At 43.5% G+C, this 23,344-nt stretch overlaps 1 protein-coding gene across 2 annotated transcripts in view; it reads right to left on the bottom strand.

The window, feature by feature from the left end:
• Positions 1–16,791: 16,791 nt before the first annotated feature.
• LOC130534320 (B-cell lymphoma/leukemia 11A-like) overlaps positions 16,792–23,344 on the bottom strand; it is a 34,215-nt gene continuing 27,662 nt past the window's right edge. For both annotated transcript variants that reach the window (XM_057048370.1, XM_057048369.1), the window contains exon 3: positions 16,792–22,351. In XM_057048370.1, the coding sequence (XP_056904350.1) occupies positions 20,121–22,351 (2,231 nt within the window). In that variant the 3' untranslated portion in view covers positions 16,792–20,120. The remainder of the gene's footprint in view (positions 22,352–23,344) is intronic.

Here is a 23,344-nt window from a genome sequence, read left to right as displayed (position 1 = left end):
ATCAAACCTTATCCCCCCACCTCTGGTTTCAACACCTCAGTCCTCAGCACTCATATTTTTATAAGCAGCAGAGGCAAAGTGGGGATGTGTCCTGTCACATTTCGTGAGTGGCTGCAAGCAGAGGGAAGAGGGCATCTGTCCGCCCTGCACAGGCTACTCCTCAAATATTAATAATGATAATGAGCAAAGGGCTGACCAGGGCCTGGGGCCTCCAACTGGCATCCCCTTATTAGAATAACCCCTGAAACTCTGTCTGTATCGCATGCGCGCACTCAAGTGAATACAAACGGGAACTTTTGCACATGACAATATGACAGGCAATATGCACATATATGCTTATGAAAAGTCATGCAAGCCAACAAGAGAAATTATTCAGGAGATGGATAATGTGAGCGTATGCACAGACACACACATACACAGTAAAACATGCACACAAATGGTACACACATGCAAATGGACACCCGTTGGGACTGAGTAGAGGATTCCCCTCTGGACAGAGTCGCCATCAGCCCTGCTTTCACACCCCACACCCTCCTGACCCATGTCACACACAATCAGCCTTTTCTGTCCTGTCCAATCCAAGTGCACACACACACACACACACAATTGCTCTCCCATTCTTTTGCAGACACACTGAGACATGGCGAGTGCCCTGCCTCACCCCTGGACCCATTGGTCATTAGTATGGAGGCCTGTCGGTGTTTGTTTGGCTTCTAATGGACCATTTAAATGCAGAATATTCACAGCAGACAGGGCCATCCTCAGGGACAGCGCGCACACAGAGGCCCCTGAATATGCTCTGGCTCCATTATCCTGGAGGAAGTTATCCTTATTATCATCACACACTGCCAGGCTGACTGGCAATGAGTTAGTATTTGTTCACTGGTTCTCTCTGTTCTTGTCATGGTGACCCTGGATTTGCTTTGTTATTTAGAGTCCGTTAGGTAGGTGCATGGTTTGTTTGGTGGTAAGATTTTCATCGTGATAAAATGCCTAGCTTTACTTTGACTATAATCTACAGGGACACCTTAATCATCTCTGAATTTAACCTGATTTTTGCATACTGGTGATGGATGGATGGATGGATGGATGGATGGATGGATGGATGGATGGATGGATGGATGGATGGATGGATGGATGGATGGATGGATGGATGGATGGATGGATGGATGGATGGATGGATGGATGACAGGTGAGAGAACAGGTGTCCAGTCAACTTTTCTCAAATTCAATTCTTTTTATCTCCTTCCTCATGGATAATCTTCCAATATGAAAGGGACTTTGGCGTGAGCCTGAACAGAGTACCATCCTCAGCCTCCGGCTCTAAATTAGCATAATGTTTTTGACTTTAATGTGTGTGCCTGTAAATTGTGTGTGTTGGAGTGTGTGGGTGTGTGTGTGTACAGATGCGAACATATAACTCTGTGATGAATACTTGCCCATATATGCGCTCAGTGCTCTCTGGGGAGCATTAGGAGTGGAGGAGCAGGGTTAAAAGAAGACCGTCAGCCCAGCGGGAGTCTCCAGATGTGGGGCTACTGAGCCGACAGGCTCGGGCCCCTCTGGGCGTATGTGTGCCAACCTCAACCTTCTTTGCTCTGCAGCAGCCTCTTCTGTGGTTTGGTCATGGTGAACAGCGAGAGAGAAAGACACTTTAGGTTATGAAAATTTAAAAACAGCAGACAAAATGGGCAGAGTGGTGATTTTTGAATGGAAACACATATTCAGCAGACGATTACTTTATTTAGATTTGAGATTCTAATAACCAGATTTTTTTCCTGAAAATCTGTGTATAAAAGGAAAAATGTATCAACAGAAATTTCAATAATCATTTCATTCCATCATTACATTTTTGCATGAATTGACAGAGTTATCACTCATAATTCAAACTGGAACTGAGTGTATTATAAAAAACAAAAGTCTTAGAATATGCTCAGACCTTTCCCTGAAAGGAAACAAAAGAAGAGGATACACAAATTACACCTACTAACAGCTGCACTGGCCTCACAAAGTCTGCACCACAGTGAGAAATTGCACAACCAATTTCTTCAAACCACTTTTTTAGAGCAATAACTTCTCATAATCTGCTGCAGTACAGCGTGCTCACGAAGCCATGTGCAAAAGATTGCTCCCAGACATACACATTTACACAGTGTCCCCTCCTATATGTCTACACACACAACAGTGCAATGCAACAGTAATAAAACACACAGAGGCGTCTGTGGCCTGTGTGCAGCCCGCAGCAGTTCTTGCAGTGAATCTTATCTGCTCTTATCTGTGTGTGTGACCTGCCTGGTTACACAGGGTCTGCTCCACCCGCCTTATCACAGGCTGCCCCCGCTAACATACACACGAGCACATGTGAAAACTAGCAAGGAAATGGCCATTCAGAGTCCGCACAATGAAAAGGTAAAGTGCTACAGGCGACGGGTCGGCTCCAAAGGCGAGCTGAACTTTACAGCTTCTGTGACCACGAAGGGTCGCTGGAGATATGAACAGTTTCTCCTCAACACCATCGGCAGTTCAGTGGAATGTGAAAAGACAGGTCAACTGTGCCCTTCAGGTGGAATAATAAGGACAATAACCAGGATCTTGACTGTATATGGTGCACACTTAAATGACTGGAAATTTAATTTCTACTGCTAATTTAATTTCCACGACAACTTTTTAATGTTGACATGTATTAGGTTATTCTAGGTGGGACTTTTCTTTAGATGAGCTATCCTGTTTTGTTTATTGTTCACATAACTGTGGCCAGGTAAAGGTGGCCAAATGTCCAGACATACCCAACATTCAGTTTCTTTAAACCTCCAAATCAAGAAACAATTAGAGAATGGTTGACCATTAAATAGCGTAGCTCTTGGGGGGCAGCTTCTGTCACTTCTCTCACCTCTGCTCATGCCCATTACCTGTGTATCCATAGGCTAACTGTGATGTTAGACTACCACTTTTCTGACCAATCTTCAAACTTTTAGCCGAAGTGATCACGACTCTTGTTGGTACCTGATTCTCTCATCCGTCATCACTTTGCTCTCTCCCTGTTTAGCACAAAAAGTGGGCTCACAGTGTGCAAACAAAGAACCTGCATGGCGGCGCGCACACAGACCACTGGGTTCCCCCTGGTGCTCTGGAGGAGGGTGAGGTGGGAGGGTGGGGCAGCGCCTGAGGCCATATGGCAGGGACACAGACATTTACATAATGTCATATTTTATTTAATTAGCCATTCTAAATGCAATCAAAAGCTGATGAGGGCTTTGAGCTGCCTTGCTGATTGGCAACATGATATCACTCTGACCCCGAACACAGGCGCTCTGCATCCCAATGATGCAATATTGAAGCCATCCTGGTGCTCCTACACAAACACAGTTCACAACTCTGCGTGTGTGTGTGTGTGTGTGTGTGTGTGTGTGTGTGTGTGTGTGTGTGTGGACCCACGTGCTTGTGTACGTGTGCGTACGTGGGTATGACAGAGACAGAGACTAAAACTGCTGCGAGTAAGTGTATATGTTTGTTGCTTTAATGCATCCAAAAGAGGTTATGAGAGTTATCATCATTCAGAAATTGAAAATATGGATGAATGGCAGTAAAGCAAAAAAAAAAGGAGAGTGAACAGAGGACAAGTTACAGATGTTGTTACAGAACAGATGTGAAAGAAACTGAAGATCAGATCAGCTCAGTTGACCTTGAGTGGTTTCGGTTAAATTTGGGGCGCCACCTGGCTGGACCGACGGTGCAGGTGTTCAGAGAATCAGGAAGTAGGCATCCTGTATTTCTTTAACAGTACCTTGCTCACTCAACACGCGCACACACTCACACACACATACACATAAACTGCCATCTCCCGAGAGGGAAGAATCGTTGGTGCCTAAAGAGATGATTGCCCCTTAAAGAGGAAGGAAAGAAGCAAAACCTAACGCCAACACATTCACCTTCTCTCACATTTACTCACACACACACACACACACACCACACACACACACACACACACACACACATGCAGAGCAGTGCTCGCAGCATCATTCAAACAAACTGAATGGTCAGGCTGGCTTTATCTTTAATACAATGTATTTTATTGAAACGCAGCTGAACCAAAGTCCTACTGATCAATGATTGTGACTATTATTATATCGATTGATTTGTGTCCTGCAGTAAAAACATTCAGATTGAGCCTTCAGACAGACACAGGAATAATAAAAGTGTCCTGGCTTCTCCTCCACCGGTTTCTGTTGGAATCTAGGTCCACCTTTGAAACCTTTGATAGAGAAGTATGATCTGAGTAAATGTGTAGATTTTTATATCTGCCATATTTCAGTGCCCACTCTCTGATAAAGCTCCAGATCCTCCAAAGATTCCAAGATGAGACCTTCTTTTTTACGATCATGCTTTCCTGTGAGGGAAAGTGAAAGTGTTTCATTTAGATGTTTCTGTAACGTCCTCCCTCGTCTTTCCTGTTAATCAACTGTGTCTCCTCACCTGGTTTCAGGCCACACCTGCAGCTGATGTCCCTCATTCAAAACAGGAGTTCCTCACATGTTCCTTTTCACTCTTTTTAAGAGCTGAGTGAGCTCATAAAACAAAACATATGGCCTAAATATACATTTAATATCAGACCTTCTTGTGCTGCATCTCTTTTGGCCTCCTAAATCTCCAAATCTACATTTTAAAAGGGGCGATATCAATGTTTCAAGCAATCAGCAATTTGTGATTTCCCAAAACGATCAGCAGGCGGACCACAGCAAAGGCATTATCATGACCATCATGATGTCACGGGGAGTGAAACAAACAAAAACCTGTTTGGGAGACTTCCGGCGTGCTCAGACGGCGCGGAGAGGGCGCACGTCACGCGTGTGCAGCTTCTCGGATGTGGGTGACAACTGAGGTGTGAACGGTAGCATCGCAAACTTTAAATCTGAATATTTTATAGTTTTCTTTCACGGAAAGATGGCACAACTTTTGGACTTGAATGTCTTGCTTAAAGATGTGCTTGGTGTCATTTTCCCTCCTCACAAAGGCTACAACACCCGCTGATATGATCCTTTGCTTCTGGTTGTCTTTATTGGCGGAACCAGCAGGGAATTGGTCATTGTGTTGGAGGTGGAGGTTGGGTCTGTCTGGTTAGGAATTGATTCAGTCTGGAACTGAGACAGGGGTGGAAGGTCGTAGCCTTGGAAATGACCCCTCCCCAAATGAGACACTGAACCTTTTTGTGCATCTAAGTCCAGATAACGGCGTTCTCTGCTGTCTGTCGTGCACGTATATGTTTGTTGGATGCACATTAACGTTCTTTCAGCGTGTGTGTGGGGTTGATCCCGTGATGAGCTGCGTCTCATTAGGCCCAGGCTGAGGCACAGGAGGAGGCGCGAGGTCATTCCAAAGGGAGTGAAGCGATCGATCAGGAAGGATACCCCCTCCCACCGCCAGCGCCACCGTGCCCATCACCTGCTACACACTTCTATGCAGATACACACTCCAGCACATACTGCAGCACACTGAGGCACACACGTGAAACAAACACACAAGTGTCCACCCTTCTTACTGCACCATACCTCAGGTTCCTCCGCATTGACACGTGATAGACAGGCGCATTAACAAGTAAATGAATACAAAAGAGATGTAGGCACACAGTAAAGGACAAACACTGTTCCAAATGACCTCGGCACACACAAAAATGCATGCACACAGTGACACAGACACACTCCAATCTAAATTACGGGTGTAAATTGGGTGGAGGGAGGGACGCAGGAGGGGGGCTGGTGGCGACTGAAATGGAAGAGCCGGACTGATCAATACTGCTGGAGATTTTTTCTCCCTCCACTCTCCTCTCAATTGTCATGCTCACTCCAAGCAATTAAAGGCTCTCTGTTTCTGCCCCCCCTTCTCTCCTTCTTTCCCCTCTCCTCCCTTTTTCTCTGGCCCTCTGTCCAGCCTGCATCGTTTCTCTCACATCTTCAGGGTCAGCTCCGAGTGACCCCTGCCCTCCTTCATCCGTTCAGCAGTGCATAGCTGGCATGCTTTGGATTGCACAAGAGACCGCTGTGTTAAAGAGAGGACATTTTTTTTATGTCCCCACATACTGTCTCTTGCTCTCGGCCATCTGGAAATCATTTTAAATTTAATAAAACACATTTGGAGGACAAAACCTAATTTGTTTCTTAAACCATTGCTATAAAGAAAGTTGGACATTGAATACTAAAAGAAAGTATTTTTGACTGGAATAAGGATAATGAAACAAAGGAGTTTGCCTCTTTTCTAGTTATACTGTTAAGGACAAATGACTGCAGTTTGAGCTTAAATGCCATCAATCAGGTCATCGACAATTTGAAAAACGGATCAAACAAAAGTAGAATAGACATGTTAAAAACCTTTTTGCCAACATGTCGGACAACTTTAGAATGTTTTCTCTCCGGTGTGCATATTCCCATTTTGCTTTCAGCATCCCTACCTTCCTCTCTCTTACACAAATACACACACACACACACATACACACATAAAATGCTTTAGCTGAGCTTTGATCCGCTGCTCCACCAGTTACCCACGTATCCATTTGTGGTGGGCTAAACTGCACCACAGAAATGGAGGGTTTGTGTGTGTGTGTGTGTGTGTGTGTGTGTGTGTGTTGTGTGTGTGTGTGTGTGTGGTGTGTGTGTGTGTGTGTGTGTCAGTCACTCTGTTCACATTTACATCCGTCAGACCAGCATAATTTGTGTGTAGTTGTGTTCCATCTGTGTGTGACCTTGCTGTAAAACAAGGTCCATCAGGTGTGTGCCTTAGAGATTCATGAGCACGCACACGCGGCCGCCTGCACGCGCACATGTGCACACTCACAGCGGGTGGCCACAAACAGAAGCATACAGATGCCAGGTCAGGCTGTACACAGCAGGTCAGTGTTTTCTTTGTGTAACTCAGCGTGGTTCCAACATAGATTAGCAGCAGCAGCATGTTGAGGTAACACTTTGTTAAAGAGCCACTACGCCAGCGTTGTGATTACTCATTGACCTTTTGACACCCACAGACACACACAAAACCTAATAAAGAGATGTACATTTGTAGTTGGAGTAGCCATTTTATTCATATTTGGTGCATTTAATGCTTTATTTGGTAAATGCCAGCATTGGTATGGATTTTATTCATATTCGAAATATAATTTAGGTTAAAATGTCACATGTGAGCTGACCATGGTGCATTCAAGCATCCTCCTATGCTTTATCCCACAAAAGAACCCTGTGAGCATCACTCAAGTTCCCTCAAAGGTGTCCGGGTTGGAGGGGGGGCAGCAATGTCAGTAAGAGAGAAGGAATGGCATTGTGGGACTAAGTGCGACGCTTCGCCGGCACAGACAAATCGATTAGAGACAGTTCAGCACCATGGATGCTCGAGGCGTTTCACATACAGAAAAGAACAGGTCGGTGGGGGGAGCAGAGGCTGCCCCTCCCCCTTCTCATTTTGAGGGAGCTTCCAAATGTTGAAGAATGAATATATGCACCCTTTGGTAGTGTTGTGAATTCAAATTAGCATTAGCTCTGACGTAGCATGACAGGGTCACATCAAGATTAATAAATGTGCAGCACATGTATGGAATAACTTGTTCTGATGTCTTTATTGCCATTATCTGTGACCTTTTGGTCCTGGGTGAAGGCCATGTTTGCACCTAAAGTTTATCAGATCACCTAACTTGATATTAGCCTCAAAGTGGAAACCTGGTGTATCTGCAGCCCCGTTAATGAACCAGCATTAGAGCCACTTGATAAGAGATTTGGCACAGCAGAATCCTGCAGGGAAGCAAAGGGGACAGACAAATTAGACCTTTTTATCACATTTTCATGGGATCTGCTGAGCATCACAACAGCATGGATGTCTGCAGGCGAAATGTAGCTGGTCAGCTCATCACATGACTCAAGAAGCTGGCAAAGAAGCAATTTTTACTTCAGGAATTTAAAGTTCTAAATTCCCACAGAGCGCCCTCGATGCCTCAGTCCATTCTGTGGACCGAGCACGCGAGCGCCGATATCAGGTGTTTGCCATCGAGGTGGTGTGTTTGTGCGTTTCCACTTCGTAATTACTCTACTCTAGTTTGCAAAAACTGTGTGACATGACACAGGCGAACACCCGTGAACAGCTCTGGAGGGGAAGTCTGTCCGTATTTGTTTTTCAGTATGTGGATGATTGTCAGAGGAGGAGACATTTGAAGCATTTTAAGAGGCTGAAGGCAGCAGATGGATTGTTGGTTTGGACAGATGCTAACATCCACATAGACAGCACAGTAAAAGCTATTTCGCCAACCTTTACCATGCTATCGCATCCCCAATGTGTGCTGTCATCAAGAGCTTTGGTGAAAATGGGAAGCTTATTGGTCTGGAATGAAAACACTTACGGTAGCTTTCTAAATGAGTCGCAAGTAGGTACACCACAGCAAAAAAAGGGCATCTGATCTTGACTTAAGTAATTTCCAGATAGGTTTATATTGAAAATCTGATACATTTTGTTCCTGCTTGCCCTTTCAGTGAGCTGAACCATTTCATTAAGTTATAAATTATGAAGAGAACTTATTTTACTGCATTCTATTACTGCAAGGTTGTAGTATTGATGCATGCTATTGTGAGTTCTTTAATGTTAATTTGTTCCAAACAAAGTCAGTTTCTTTCAGATAGACATGAAACAAAGAGCAGATGGGAGGCTTCTGTGGCCTTGTGTCGTACCACAGAAACCTTCAGAAGTGGCTGATAAGCACATAACAGGACAAACCTGAGGTGACAGGAGAAGGCATAAGAAATACAATAATGTGAAAATCATTGTGGAGTGACAGTGATTGTAGTTCTATTCTCACTCCACTAAAGAGTGCTTGATTCACCTGATTGTTAACTGGAGGCCAAAGATGTGCTAGCTGATTATAATAATCAGATGTGCTAACAAGGGGCCAGATCTGAGGACAGGAAAGGGATTAAAATCACATTTGACAGAGATCTGATCATGTAAGTCCTCCTTTCTTTCCATACTGCTTCTCTTTTCAGCTGCCTGCAACACTGAAGTCATGCAATGATCCCCCACAAAACTCGCACCTAATTGCATCATCGTTTAAACGTCTGCAATGCCGTTTTAAACATTATTAATCACAGATGAGAGGCATCGTACCACTGTTGTTCGTCTGAAATGTATTTACCTTGAACCCCCGTCACCAGCAACCCATTCAAGACCACTTGCACTCTACTGTGGGGATTATTCTAATGATTATAAATAATACATGAGTGTCTCCCCTCCCTCTGGCTCCCACTGCTGCCTCTTATTGGCTTTGGCATGCCGCCACTCATTCTCTCTGTCTGCCGGCCCGTCCGTCTTTCTATCTAGCTGCGGGACTTCAACACCCACCGAAGGCTCTTCCAACAATCAGACCTTGTTTTGCTCTCATAAGAAAGGTCAACGTGGACCCATGATTAATCACATTAGTAAAACTCTTCCTTATGGACTCACGTGTATCCTGGGTAAACGTTTAGGCTATTGCCTCATCACACTGAACAAAATAGCAGCAATCGCATGATTTCAGATGACTGGGTGCAGTTAAAGCAGTTAAAATGTCATTTTTGGACAAGTCACATCTTTTAAGAAAGGTTTATAGAACCGTGTCACACTCCCAGATGAATGGCTAAATAATAGTTAACTGAAACATATTTCCATCATGGTTAATGGTAATAAATGATGGAAAGGCACTTTTGAAGTATCGTACGAAACAAAAGTGAGTTTGTGTGATCTTGTGCCCATGTTGCTAACAAGCACCAGGAGAGTCGGAGGAAACAGAGGAGAGGTTGGAGGAGAAATCAATAACTGGACTGATCGCACTGCCTGACATGACCTTGTCAGACCGAGGCCAGAAGGAAACAAACAGTTCATTAAGAAATGTAAATTTAAAAATATGTTTAAGGCTAATACTCTGTAAAGGCTGATGGAGAAACCTACACACACACACAAACACACACCACACCACCACCACCTTTTTACACAATGAAGCTCAATCAGTCACATTTGGGATTTGGTCCAAATGTCCTCTGAGGTAAAAGGTGTGTTGTGCTTAACACAGGTGTGTGTGTGTGTGTGTGTGTGTTGTGTGTGTGTGTGTGTGTGTGTGTGTGTGTGTGTGTGTGTGTGTGTGTGTGTGTGTGTGTGTGTGGCTTTAAAAGGCAAAAGAGTTTACTAGACTAACCTCTCTCTCCATTGTCTTTATGTCCTCAGCGTAATACCTTGCAGCACCTTGTAAAGGACTGCATTATGCTGCTGGATCCATCTCCTGTGTTGACAGGAGCCATGTATTTTACATGGCGCTTGTCTTGACCTAATGTATCGCGATGGAAGCAGACAGGACTATTTCAATAATCACACCGCTTCATTATTTCAAATATTAATGTCATTTCCCTTGCATATCTCCTCATGCAGAAAGCAGCAGACTCTGTGATTGTCCTGTTTCACCTGTAACACAGGAACTGATATTAAAACCAGTTTGGAGATGTAGGAAGAGACGAGGGAGTCCTGTCTCCTTCTGTCCATCTTTCTCTGCCTATGTGGATCAGAGAAAGTCAGGATGTCAGAGCTCAGGGCCTTCCCTGGAGCCAGGCCTGGGGAGAAGGCCCCATGATGCGTGCGGTATTACTGCTCATTAACATAAATGACCAACAGATTGCAACTGCAGTTTTTTATCCCCCAGCAGCTTCTATTTCTCTCATGGTCTTTTTTGCCATCTTTTCCACCCCTCATCGCCCTGCCTTTCTCCACACCCCCCTCACACCATGTGACCTTCTGCCGTTTTTTATTTTTCTTTTCATTTCCTCTCCTTTACCAAGGAATCAATTTCTGCCCCAGGCCTGGCCAATGCCCCCTCTTCACCACACACCCACATACACACATATACACACACGTGTGTAAATGCACACGCCTGCAATCCCCTCTGACGGTGTGGTCAGGTGCTTTTGACCTTTTCACCAAATCACGTTATTAGAGAAACTGGCATTCAAACCTCCCCAGACTGGAGGACACTGGGACCAGTCCTGAACCCCAAACACACACACACACACACGCTCTCTCACACACACACACTTACACACGTGTGTGTGTGTGTATATATATAAATTACATGAAATGTAGCTATGTTATTAACCTGACCTACAGCCACTTGTGTGTGCTGTTGCAGAATATTAAATAATAAATATAACTTAAGTTTATTGCATAATTTGTAATACTGGACTGCATTTATACCCTTCAACCATGTCAGGAGCAAGTAATCTACCGAGTCCCTCCTGTGTTGGATCTTCTTTCATCCTAACTGATGTACAAAATATTTTTTCTTATAAAATGTACAGTACTTGCTCTGCACAAGAAAATAAATGTGTATTTCCATACAGAGAAAGGGAGATATCTAAAAATCCTATAAGAGACATGTGTGGAAATCTCTGTATCTGTTTTTCATGCCAAAGCTGCAGAGTACCCTTTAGAATGATGCGGATGAGGGCCCATCCTTTAGAGCTGAAACTCCATGATGCCGCAACAAAACACCACGCTCACGCTCATGGAGGTATTTTGGACAGAAGACCTATTTTGGCTGCTTTAGATGTGGGAAAAAGCAAAAACACTTTAATGTCCAACACGTAAATGATTTTCACACATTGTGTGGTAGCTGAACATTTGCCTGTAAGAGGTTCAGAAGTCATCACATATTTGGTCTGATTGGCGGTGATAATTTTCTGTCTGAACCAAGTAAAATAAGTGCAATGTGCACCTCAGATATGTCTGTGACCATATTCTCTGGAGCCAGAAGCACATATGCACAAATTTACATGAACACAACCAAACCGCAAACAACAATTAGGGATAACAACTTAGTTCTTGTACTACATTACAGTAAAATGTGTTTTGAAGTGCAGCTGTCAACAGTCAATTGTTCACTTTGTTAGTGTGTTTAAATAAGCAAAATAAGCGGAAGAATGGGGGAGGTGTGGTAGCAACAATGAGCATGTTTGTAACAGAAGGTGCGGATGGGAAAGTAAAACAGGTCAATCAGATGACCAATGCTCTCTGTTTCAGTCACTGGTTCTCCATTCATCTGAAAAATGTTCTTGTAATGTGGACGTTTTGGCTCATGATATACTGTATCTCAACTTTTATTTTGGTTTCTGTGGAAAATGGCTGAAGGGTTGAGAGAGGAAGTGGATTGTTGCGACCAAACATGCCCTCACACCTCTATATGAATGTTTAGGCCTTTCCAACCGTGAGCCACAAAGATGTTCAGTCATGTGAAACCAAAGCCTGAAACAGGCAGGTTGACCTTTGACCTGCCACTTACACACATGCTAATATGAAAGGAAGGAAGAGATTAAAGGAAAAGATGAAAGTATATATATTGTGTGTGTATGTGTGTGTGTGTGTGTGTCTGTGTCTGTGTCTGTGTGTGTCTGTGTGCGCATGCACTCACACACTTTTGTGTTAGAACAACCTTGCAGACATGCAGGAGGGTCACAGAAACATTCATTGGGTTCCAGACATAACAACCTTACACAACCTTTCCTCTCCCTCACATTAATACATTGTGAGTTAGAGCAACACGGACTCTCTCTCTGTCTCACACACACACACTCAGCATTCAGCAGAGGTGATTCAACCCCCTCATCTGCGCAGCTGCAATTAACCTTAATAACCTCTTGTGTGCGTGTGTGCTGAAGAGTGTGTCCTGGACTTGGCTTCTCCACTCTCCAGGGCGCACACACACATACTGATAATCCATGTCTTTCCTGGACATCCTTTTATCCAGCTCAAGCGCGGGGGATTTTCCATTGGCCTGGTTAGGATTGAGAGGCCTCTATCTGGGGTCAGAGAGCAGAGAGATGCCCTTCATGACCCCAGAGGATCCAGGCACCACATAGCTCTAACAGTCATCTGCCATTGTTGCACTATAAGGTCAGGGGCTTAGAACGTGTCGTCAGGGAGGATGATCTATCACAGAACATCTTCTCAGAGCGTAAACATTCAGTTTCATGGACTCTTCCTATGTTACAGCAATGACATCAGGCCAACCACAGGCTAACGCTGTCAATGCATGTTACAATGGTAGTAAAAGAATCGGTCTGACATTATGTGACTTAGCAAAGCTGACATCCTTGAAACCAAACCAAAGTCATAAACAGATGACATATTTTAGATTCCTGCAGCACCAAATTGGATCATTTCTGTCCAACAACGGTAGGTCCAGCTTTCTAAGATCCACTCTCACCTACTGAGATGAGTGTCCAGGGTCTATGTGCACCCCAGCCAGCTGTGCTGTATCTTGTGAAAGCAGAAGATTTACCATTACACCTTCAGACCACATGTTGCCCGATCTAAAGTGCCCTCTGCATGTACAGGTGCATTTGTTGTGCCACAGATGTGAGAACTTATATCAGCACCAGGTGTGAGATACCATTGTAATCTCCGTCACAGCACACCGGCTTTGCTAGCTGTGAGATAAGGGCCCTGAAAATTGGAACTTGGTCCCTGAAATTTACCATTCAGTGCCCCCAAAGGACACAAAAGTTCTCAGCTGGATAAGGGAGCCTCTGGGGGGTTAATGGTGGCACTGATGGTCCCAAGTCATTGTGCAGATTCTTTAGTTGATAAAGATGACATGGAGATAAATTTGTCATGCCGTGACTGTCCTGAAACTTCAGTCGACACCATCCATTCACCCAATCACCGTGACAGTGAATTTGAACTTCAGACAGAGTTCACCCTCGAGTGCATGGAAAAGGAACGAAAATGGGGGGAGGGATGAAAGGGGGAATTTCTTGTTCTGAGCCTTCTCTCTGACCTCCTCACCCACCAGACTTGACTAACCCCCATTCCTCAACCCCTCGACATTTCTTTCCTTCTAAGAGCCTTGAGAATTATTTTGTGATATTTCGCAAGATGAGCGGTCCAGACGAAAGAAACGCACGCTCACAGTTCATCACGGCTTCTGCAGCTCTTTAATTTACCTTTTCTATACCTTGCATTCCAGCACTGATGGTCTATCAATAGACTTTGACCTCACACGCCTCTGTTCAGCTATGTGTGCACGTGGGTGGGGGTTGGGTGGCAGTCTCTCACTATACAACTCGTACTGTTAACTTCAACAACAGTCACATCATCAGCATGACGGAGACTTTTTCTGTGTATGAATCTACCCACACTTGCTTGAAGTACAAAAGTTTTCCAAATCATTTCCACAGCTGTGGGAGAAAGACAGTCAAAGTGCTGACAGGAGGGGAAAAAAGCATTTGAGGCTGAGCGCAAGATAAAATTACTTGTTCAAGCAGATATGTTTCTTTGAGTAGTCCAAACAGTCTGTGTTGCATCCCCAGAACAGTGTCAGGTAAAGGATGGATAATCACATGACATCTGAACTTTGCTCAGCTGTCTTTTACCTGTTTGTGCACAGAGCAGGTTCTGTGGAGGCTTAAAACTTCCTGCTCTATTTAAACCCTTTTCAAGTGCGTGAAATGAGAAATTCCTGCAGTAAAATCAATGCCTCCATCAAAACAAAGCCTGACCTGTTTAAATTCCTGTCACCGGTGCATTAAGAGGAAAGCCTTACCTCTTCTGTTTTTGTTTCGGAGTTAGAACGCTTCCTCAAACCTGTGACCTGCTTTTGGTTCTCAGCCTATTTGGGGCAGAATCAGACTTCCAACACATTTTGTATCACATTGAATATCATATCTAATTCATCTACTCATCCCTGGAGTGAATAAAGTATTTTGACAGTCCTCTTCCTCAGAAATAACTGCTTTATTTGTCACATAAGGATCACACTAGGCCATACTTCTGTAACACTCTCGTGTGGACGGACTATTAAAGTTTACGAGAGTGTAAAAGTAGTGATGATCAAATAGACACAACAAAAGAAGAGAAATATATCTCTCCAGAGTAATTGTGAAGCAAACAAGGATTGGGACATGTCATGGAGGAAGAACATGATGATCTTTTCAATTACGGTTTATGTGCTATCAGTTATCGTCATAGTAACATGCCATGCGGGCGATCCTTATGTTGGTGATGAAAAATGCAGAAATTCTATATTCTGTCTCTATACAGAGTCCGATTTTATTGCTAGTCTTTCAATTTGGGAGGTGTCTAGGTTGAATCTATGGGAATCACAGGGGGTTGTTGTTAATGCTGAGTTGAAATTTTGAAGGTTTGGCTCAACAGACACACATACTGCTGCCTGTTGCCTCAGAAAACACAATGAAAAACAGTTATAGAGGTGATGCTGTGCTGCACATAACACATGTAAAATCAGATTTAAGAATTTCTCTCCATGGTTCTTCTGTGGGTGTGTTAAATCTGTGTACCACTAAGTGGTTTTCGACGAATCCGTATTATTCCTTGCATCTGATGTTTATGTTGGATCGGCCTTGTGGCCATTATATGCTAAATGATTTTCAATTGCAGTAAAGGGCATTTAGTTTGCATTCAGATCCTATAGACGGCACACAGTCTTAAGGACTCAGGAAAAAGTAGCTACTGTGCTGGATAAGTGGCATGTGGATAAAACACACCTTTTTTTGGCTGAGCACAATATAAATGAATACAAGTAGTTTGAAGACAGAGAGACTAAATACACACTTGTGCACACACACACACACACACAGAGATAGACATACATACATTCCTTTCCTTTCTCAAGATTCAGCTGGAACCATGTTGACTCAAGGCCATATGATGACAATGACTGTATGAAAATATGCTGTCTGTTTAAGATTTCCCTTGTTTGTGGGTGTTTTGTTAACCCTGCAGGACAAAGATAAACCAGTGTATTTTTTCTATATTCATGATGGTTGTATAGTTTGTCCTTAACAGTGACAAATGTACTATGCATTTTACTTAAACTGAAAGAGAGTGTGTGTGTGTGGAGGGGGGGGGTGGGGGGGAAGTGAAAGGATATTTGTTTGTAGAGGTTTTGCTTTGTTGACAGATTGGATGGTGCCGTGAAAAGGATAAAATTTAGGACTGTTGGTTTAGGTCAAGTTTTAGGTCATCTTGTTGGAGTTAGTGGGTTTATTTCCTTAAAGAAAAAGAATTGGATTATTTAGGTCCAACAGGTGTGTAAGGACAGAGCAGTGGTGTGTTTGCAGGCAAAACACAAAAAGGGTTAAGATTGTGTGCGTGCGCGTGTGTGAGAGAAAGAGTGGGTGTGTGTTCTTGTACATGCTACACAGTGCTTAATAATGATGATGTTGTTGGGAAATGCTGACATTTTGGCTGATCCTCACCAATTCAAGGGTCTGTGTGATGGTTAGGACTTGAGGTTAGGGTTAGAGGGGTTTGAGGTTACGATTAGACTTGGATTTAGGGTAATGTTGGGGTTAAGTCACACATTCCTTATAGATTTCTTGTAGATCTTTGTGAGGACTTTTAGATGTGCGTGTAACTTGTTGCGGCACCTTATCTGGCTTTAAACCTGGTTATGTTTGGTTTAGTAATTTGACACACAGGTGTCTTCAGCAGAAAGGGGGTTGGAATATCTCCACCTTTGTGTCTTCAGTCTTTCACACACAGGACAGAAAGTGTACATACAGAACTTGGCCAAAGGCTAAGGTGAGGCTGTGGGTGGAGACAGAAGGTCACCGGGTCTAATCCTTATTAAAAGGTACTGAGTTGCTTGGGGAAGGACTCGCCACTGACACACTCACACACATATATGAGAATTATGCAGAATGTCTTTACTGGTGCTTGTTTTTTTTCTATTTAGTATACACATACAACACATGCACACAACAGAATGAGACAAACAGTGAAAACAGGTGCTGTTATAATTTCAGTTTTTTATTAATTGTTTTTCAATAAAGGGACAAAATGAGTGTGTGAACTGGATTATGCAGACAACTGCCAGAAAACACAGACAGTGGTTTTCCCAATACAACTGAACAGAGACCCCAAACAAGTACATCAGAAATTAAAGAGCTCGGTTTCTCCAATGACCATCGGCCAACATTACAAAAGAAAAATAATAAAACTATATCGTAACCAAAAATAAAATGAATCAAAATAAGCATCCATTCCAAGTCTCTGTTTTGAACAGAGCATATAAGTATCAATAAATAGTAACTCCCATAGTAAAAGATAAAGTTCAAGTTCAAGTTACAACAAACAGCTCTCAGAATAGGAATAGAAAAGGCTGATGATAACAAAATATTCCGCATTGCCATTTACAAAAAAGTTTCAACTCAAGCAGGCTTCTCCACGTCCCCCGGGTGGTTTTTCAAATATGCTTTGCATATGAAAGTTTACCCAATCTAAATATAAAGCACCATTTAGTATTTGGCAATGAAAAAAACTGCAATACATTTAATTTCTTTCTTTTTTTAATATTATTTATTTTGATGCTTTCGTAATCCATCCTTGTACTGCACTTTTTTTTTCTTTTTCGACTCTTCATGTTGGAATGTAATCAGGCGGGAGGGGTGAGAGACAGAAGCACACAACAGAACAGGCCGACGTCAGCTTGCATTACTGCATACGAGAGTGGCAGTGGGGATGGGGGGGTGGGTGTGGGAGATTCAACAAAAAAAAAAAAAGAAAATAACCAAAGAAGATATGTACAACCACCTCTGTTGACAGGAAACAGAGCGGCGGCCATCTGATGGCCTGTGACGCCTCCCAATGCCACATACTTTAGCTGCTTTTTTTCTCCTTTATTTCTTTAAACATACAAATAATTCGCACTATATTATCCTGCCAAATTAAAAAAATATACCGTGGCAGCTTGGGATTTTTTTCCACTACCAAAAAAAGGTATGGTAAATACCTTTTTAGAGAGAACAAGCAACAGTTAAAAATACGAGCCTCAATATAAATACTATAGTGCCTACTCTAAGTGAACATTGAATTCAAATACAATTCTAGAAATACAGAAAAAAGTAGACCATAAATGTGTTTAAGCATAGGAATCGACATGAGTGTGCATTTTCCTATATTTTAAGTTCTTTATTATATATTTATATATAATCTTAATCCTTTCCCCAATGCAAATTGTATTTCAACCTGAAGAGTTGTGAAGAACCAAGGCAAAATAAAATACAAAAACCATCACAGATTTTTTTTTGTTTGTTTGTTTTTTACAGTCTTTTTTTTTTCCATTTCATATATATTGTGATTGAAGTCTTGAACACCACCAAGACGCTGAGGAAAAGAGAAATGACAATGAAACTTAAATGCGGTTTCCCCTTTGGAATTGGAGTGTTGTTTGTTTTCATATTGATCGCTGAAGGTTTTTACAAAATCATTCTTGCATTGTGGGAAGCAGAACTCTGGTTATGACGGTGGCCTAAAACACTCCCTCTGGCTGCATTCATTGAGTGTCCAGACTGTTGTACAGACTACTGGATCAGTTTTGCTTGGCCTGGACTAAACGCTGGGATTTCTACAGGGTAAACATTTAGCAGTTAGGGTACAAAGGTTGACGACGCTGGAGTTGCTGGCAACAGATTGTGTTTCATCTTTTACGGCTCTGAACAAAGGGACTCTGGTCATCTGACAGTATTTCAGCAATGTTTTCCCTCTTCATTTGTAAACTGGGAAAAATTCAAAGAGTGCACTTTTATCCAAGACATGACAATCTCACTTTTGAACCAATACAGTTATTTTATTACCGTAAATTTAAAAAAAAAAAATGCAAGAGTGGTGCTGGAAAAAACAGGATTTTTTTTTAAACAAACAAAATGATGTGCCCTGCATTAGCCAATGCCTACTGATTCAAAGTGTCACATTTCCAGAGGCCTGTAGTACAGATATTTTAAATCTCTTGTTTTTGCATTTCATTTATGACCCTGTTTCGACATTAACAATGTAAAGTGAAGAGATTGCCTCTAATTCCCATAATACATGTACGTGTACAATATTTAGCTTTCTGTCTGTCTAGCTTGTAGTTTTGTCAATGCTCTCGACTAAAGTTAGCCTCGCTGGGAGCTCATATATTACTTTATGCATTGTTCAACACACTGACGTCTCGAAGCAGCGTTGTAGGTTTGTGCTAATGCAGACGCATAACTCGTCTCCGCCATGCGTTCTATACCTCAAGTTCAGGATTGTACATACAGATTACTTTTATCTCCAAAGTACCTTCGCAGCAGAAAGAAAACTACAAATAATTCAGATATACACAAAACTGCTTGTACCATGCTTGTCAGGAAATCCACACATTAAAGATAGCCTATCGAACATGTAGTAGGTAGCTAAGTGACGATTAAAAAGAACTTGCTGATCTTCCATCGTAAGGTGTCACAGTCCATTTTGAGAAGTCAGGTGCTTGATGCAAGAACCTTTCCTGGGTGGCTTAACCCTTCAATCTAATGTAACCTATACTGGTTAAGAGATATGGCCAATTTATTCGTTAGGTATCAAAGGCACTCTTCTTTTTCCTACCAAACGATAGTATAAATTTAATTCTGAGCACACCCTTGGCTTTTTGAAAGAAATTTAAAGGCTGTCAAAACTCTCAGTTTAGTCATCAAGCTGTTGCATGATATTTTTAAACCCTGTGTTAATGTGGAATCTTTCAGAAAGATCAGATTAAGTGCATTATCAGGGTTGTTAGAAGTGTGGTCAAATCAAAGACTGGTGACCTTTTATGTTATTAAACCAAACTGTACATGATATGTGTTGTAGAATGTCTGCAGCATGGTGTATCTTTCTTGTCTTTTCTCTTTTTGAAGGATAAAAAGAAAAAACAGAACAAGAGAAAAACAGCAACACATATACTCAACAACTAACCAACCAGGGACAAGTTCTTTTCTTTTTTTTGATTTTTTGATTAGCAAAAACATACTATGCATGCTGACTAATTCTTAAAAATGGAAAATGAAAACTCAAAAAGAAAATTGTACACAACATGTAAATTATTGCACAAGAGAAAGGCTTGAAGTTTTGCGTCAATGCAACAGTATTGCCCCAATACAGATCATGCATTCAATGGTTAATGGAAACAGAGTGTGCTGGTGCAGAGCACATGGTCTTCAGCTTCCGCCTGCCGAAAGTTGCTTATTAGGGTTGGGGCAAATCTACAAGGGGCTGAGAATAAACAGGGGACTGACGGTGGACATAGCTGAGGGGAAAAGGTCCCAAAGTTCGGCCTCCTATTCTGATTTTATTTCGGTACTCAAAGGACGGTCACTGTGCCATTTTTTCATGTGTTTCTCCAAGGTGCTGTAGACACTGAAGGGCATCTGACAAACTTCACACTTGTACACGTCTTTGCCAACCTGACCGTGGGTCTTCATGTGGCGCGTTAGTTTGGAGCTCTGAGCGCAAGCATAATTGCACAGCTCACACTTATATGGTCTTTCTCCCGTGTGGCTGCGCCGGTGCACTGTCAGGTTACTGCAGTTCTTGAACACTTTGCCGCAATACTCACAAGTATCAGTCCTGCGGCTATCCTTGGAGCTTGGCCGGCCAGGGCCTCCAAGGTGTGGCGTGCTGCCCCCGCTGCATGTGCCACTGCGGCCTGACAAACCCCCATCCAGCTCACCTGGAGGGGTCGAAAAACGCAGACTGCCATTCTCTGAAGAATGCTCTGATGATGAGGCAAAGGGCGATTGTCTGGAATCCCCAAAGTTCAGAAAAGGGTCCTTGAGTTGTCGGGAGGCAGCATAGCCAGCCAGCCACTGGGAGTAGACATTCTCCGTGTTAGGGATGGTTGGAGTTGGTAAGTCAAACTCCTTTTCCAGCTTGATGCGTTTTGTGAAAGGACTCAGTGGACTGGGACTACCCAACAGCATTTTTTTAGAAAGACCAATGGATGCCGATTCATTAGGGGATGCCCCTCGTCCATTGACTGCTGACACAGCGCCCTCCTCTGCGCGATCCGTTTCCAATACAGACTCCCCGTCACACATGTCACGATTATGATGATGGTCTCGGTTTAGGTGGTGGTGCAGGTGATTCTCCTGGGCCATGGCATTCCGTTTGTGCGCATTGAGGGCTTCACTGAAGTGCTGCATGCTAGCAGCCAGACCCATCCCCTGCATCACCTCAGGTAGTGAGCGAGGGATGGATCCCTCTTCACCTCCCAGTCGGCTTCCTATCCCACCATTGTTTTCATGCTGACGTACTGCTTCAAGGTTAAGACCAAAGTGATAGCTATTGTTCCTCCTGGATGCATTTTCATTGTTATGTTCCTCCTCTTCCTCTTCCTCTTCCTCCTCTTCCTCTTCTTCTTCCTCCTCTTCCTCTTCCTCTTCTTCCTCTTCCTCTTCCTCCTCCTCACCATTCTCATGTAGCATGCGATCATTCTCACTTTTCACCTTGGCCACAACCGACTTTAGAGCATTACTTGCGCTGCCTATATGCTCACTGGTTCCAGGCTCTGGTGAGGAGGTGGTTGATAGTCCATCTTCTGACTTTCCTGTGTTTGGAGAGGAGGATTTATGCATGTGTGTCTTCATGTGGCGCTTTAGTTTGCTGGCCTGTGTGCAAGCATGATCACACAGGTGACATTTATACGGCTTCTCTCCTGTGTGACTGCGCCGGTGCACAATTAAATTACTTTGAAACTTGAAGGCTTTGCCACAAAACTCACAACATTTTGTTTTTAAAGGGGTGACAGAGGAGGGTGTTGCCCCTGCCGAGGGGAGCGTGGTAGTAGGAGTGGTCTGAGAACCCACAGGTGACTGCATGGAGCCTGGAAGAGGAGGTGGTGTGGCAAGATACGGAGGTTTACCACTCCCTGCTCCACCTACGCTCCCGTTTCCCCCTGTCTGGAATGGTTGGAGTAAGCGTTGCATGGGGCTTGGCCTGCTGGGAGATAGCGGAGGAGTAGACCCTGAGGTGTTGCCTGCTAGCTCCCGTAACCGCCGTGAGAAGTCCATTGTCGGAGGGGGGTCTAGGGGCAGAGGAGGATTGAGGCGCATCACCCTGTCAAAGGCACTCGGATGGTGGGCTGCCAGCGCTAGCTCTTCTGGGCTCAGATGGTGGGGATCCAGGTGGTTCCTTGGAGGGGGGCTGAAGAGGGGTGGGGTGGGAGGGAAACGCTGATGATGCACCCCAGCGAGACCAACACCAGGACCAATCCCGCCCCCTGTTCCAACACTGTCCCTTCCACCTGAGCCTGAGCCCGGGATGCGAAGAAGGTTGAAAGGGCTTGCATCGGGAGGCAGATGGAGGCCGTGAAGAGGCGGCTGAGAAGGGCAGTCTGCACCCCCACCAAGGGAGGAGGGTCCACCCATCCGTGGGGTGAGAGGGCTGCCGTGTTCACTTTCCAGGTAGATACGAAATCCATGGGAGTTCTGAGCATGCTGCAGCAAGAACCAGGCGCTGCCGTAGGACTGCTTACATGTAGTGCAGGTGTAGGTTGTTGGCTCCTCCTTTCCTGTTGGAGCAGAAAACAAAAGAGGTAGTTAGGTTTGATTCAGTGACATACACAGAGCTGAATTTCCAACTGAACATAAAGCCTGTTACAGCTTTTTAAACTGAACTGTTGAGGGTCCTATGATACCACGGTAGCTCTTATTGAGGTCATGCCCCACATGAGTAGCATGTGAAAAGTAGTTTGTTGTGTGTGCATGCATTTGTTCTTCTCCCAGACTGCTCAGGGACATGGTTGGCTGTATAATGCCTGTGACTCCGCCGTTGTCAGCAGTGGAACAAAGGATCAGGGCCCAGCAGACGTTCCACTGATATACCAAAACGGGCTCGTTAAACACGACAGGAACTCGCTGCTTCTGTAGCAACACCAAATAAATACTTATAACACAATATTTTAAAGTCCTATTCTCTGATCTGCTATTTAGACCCCTCCAACTGTAAAACCAGTCCTCCCAGAGACAGTAAACTCCCCATTTCTATAAAATAACAAAACACCCCTCCTCCCTGAGCAAAGTAAAGCACATGGGGTGTAAATGCTTTTAGGGGTCGACAGAAAAAGAAACCCCCTCCCTCAATCAGCCTCCCTCCCTCAATGAGACCTAAAGAGACACTTTTACAAGGAGATAAGAGGGACATTTAAAACAGTAATTGCCTTCCAATGGCCTTACTGATGACCTGTGGTGGGACCCACAGTGCATGCGTAATCTCATTAGAGATCCAAATGGACTGCCATCGGCTGGCTTACAAGATTAGATGACAAATGGACCCCCAGCACTGCCATTTACAGTCTTTTCACCAGCAAGCATGCTGCAATTCAGTTGCCTTTTAAATTATGGTAACAAACATGCACAACTTTAAAATTCAGAATACAACCTATTTATAACATTTAAATTCAATATTATCAAATTCACCTAGCATATTTTTTCAATCAAAATGTATTTTTTTAATCAAAATGTAATTCCTTTATTTGTTTCTAATATTTTATAACAGATGCTTG

Source organism: Takifugu flavidus, chromosome 11 (genome assembly GCF_003711565.1).
Source record: "Takifugu flavidus isolate HTHZ2018 chromosome 11, ASM371156v2, whole genome shotgun sequence".
Taxonomy (NCBI): Eukaryota; Metazoa; Chordata; class Actinopteri; order Tetraodontiformes; family Tetraodontidae; genus Takifugu; species Takifugu flavidus.
This window is presented reverse-complemented; position numbering and strand designations above follow the sequence as displayed.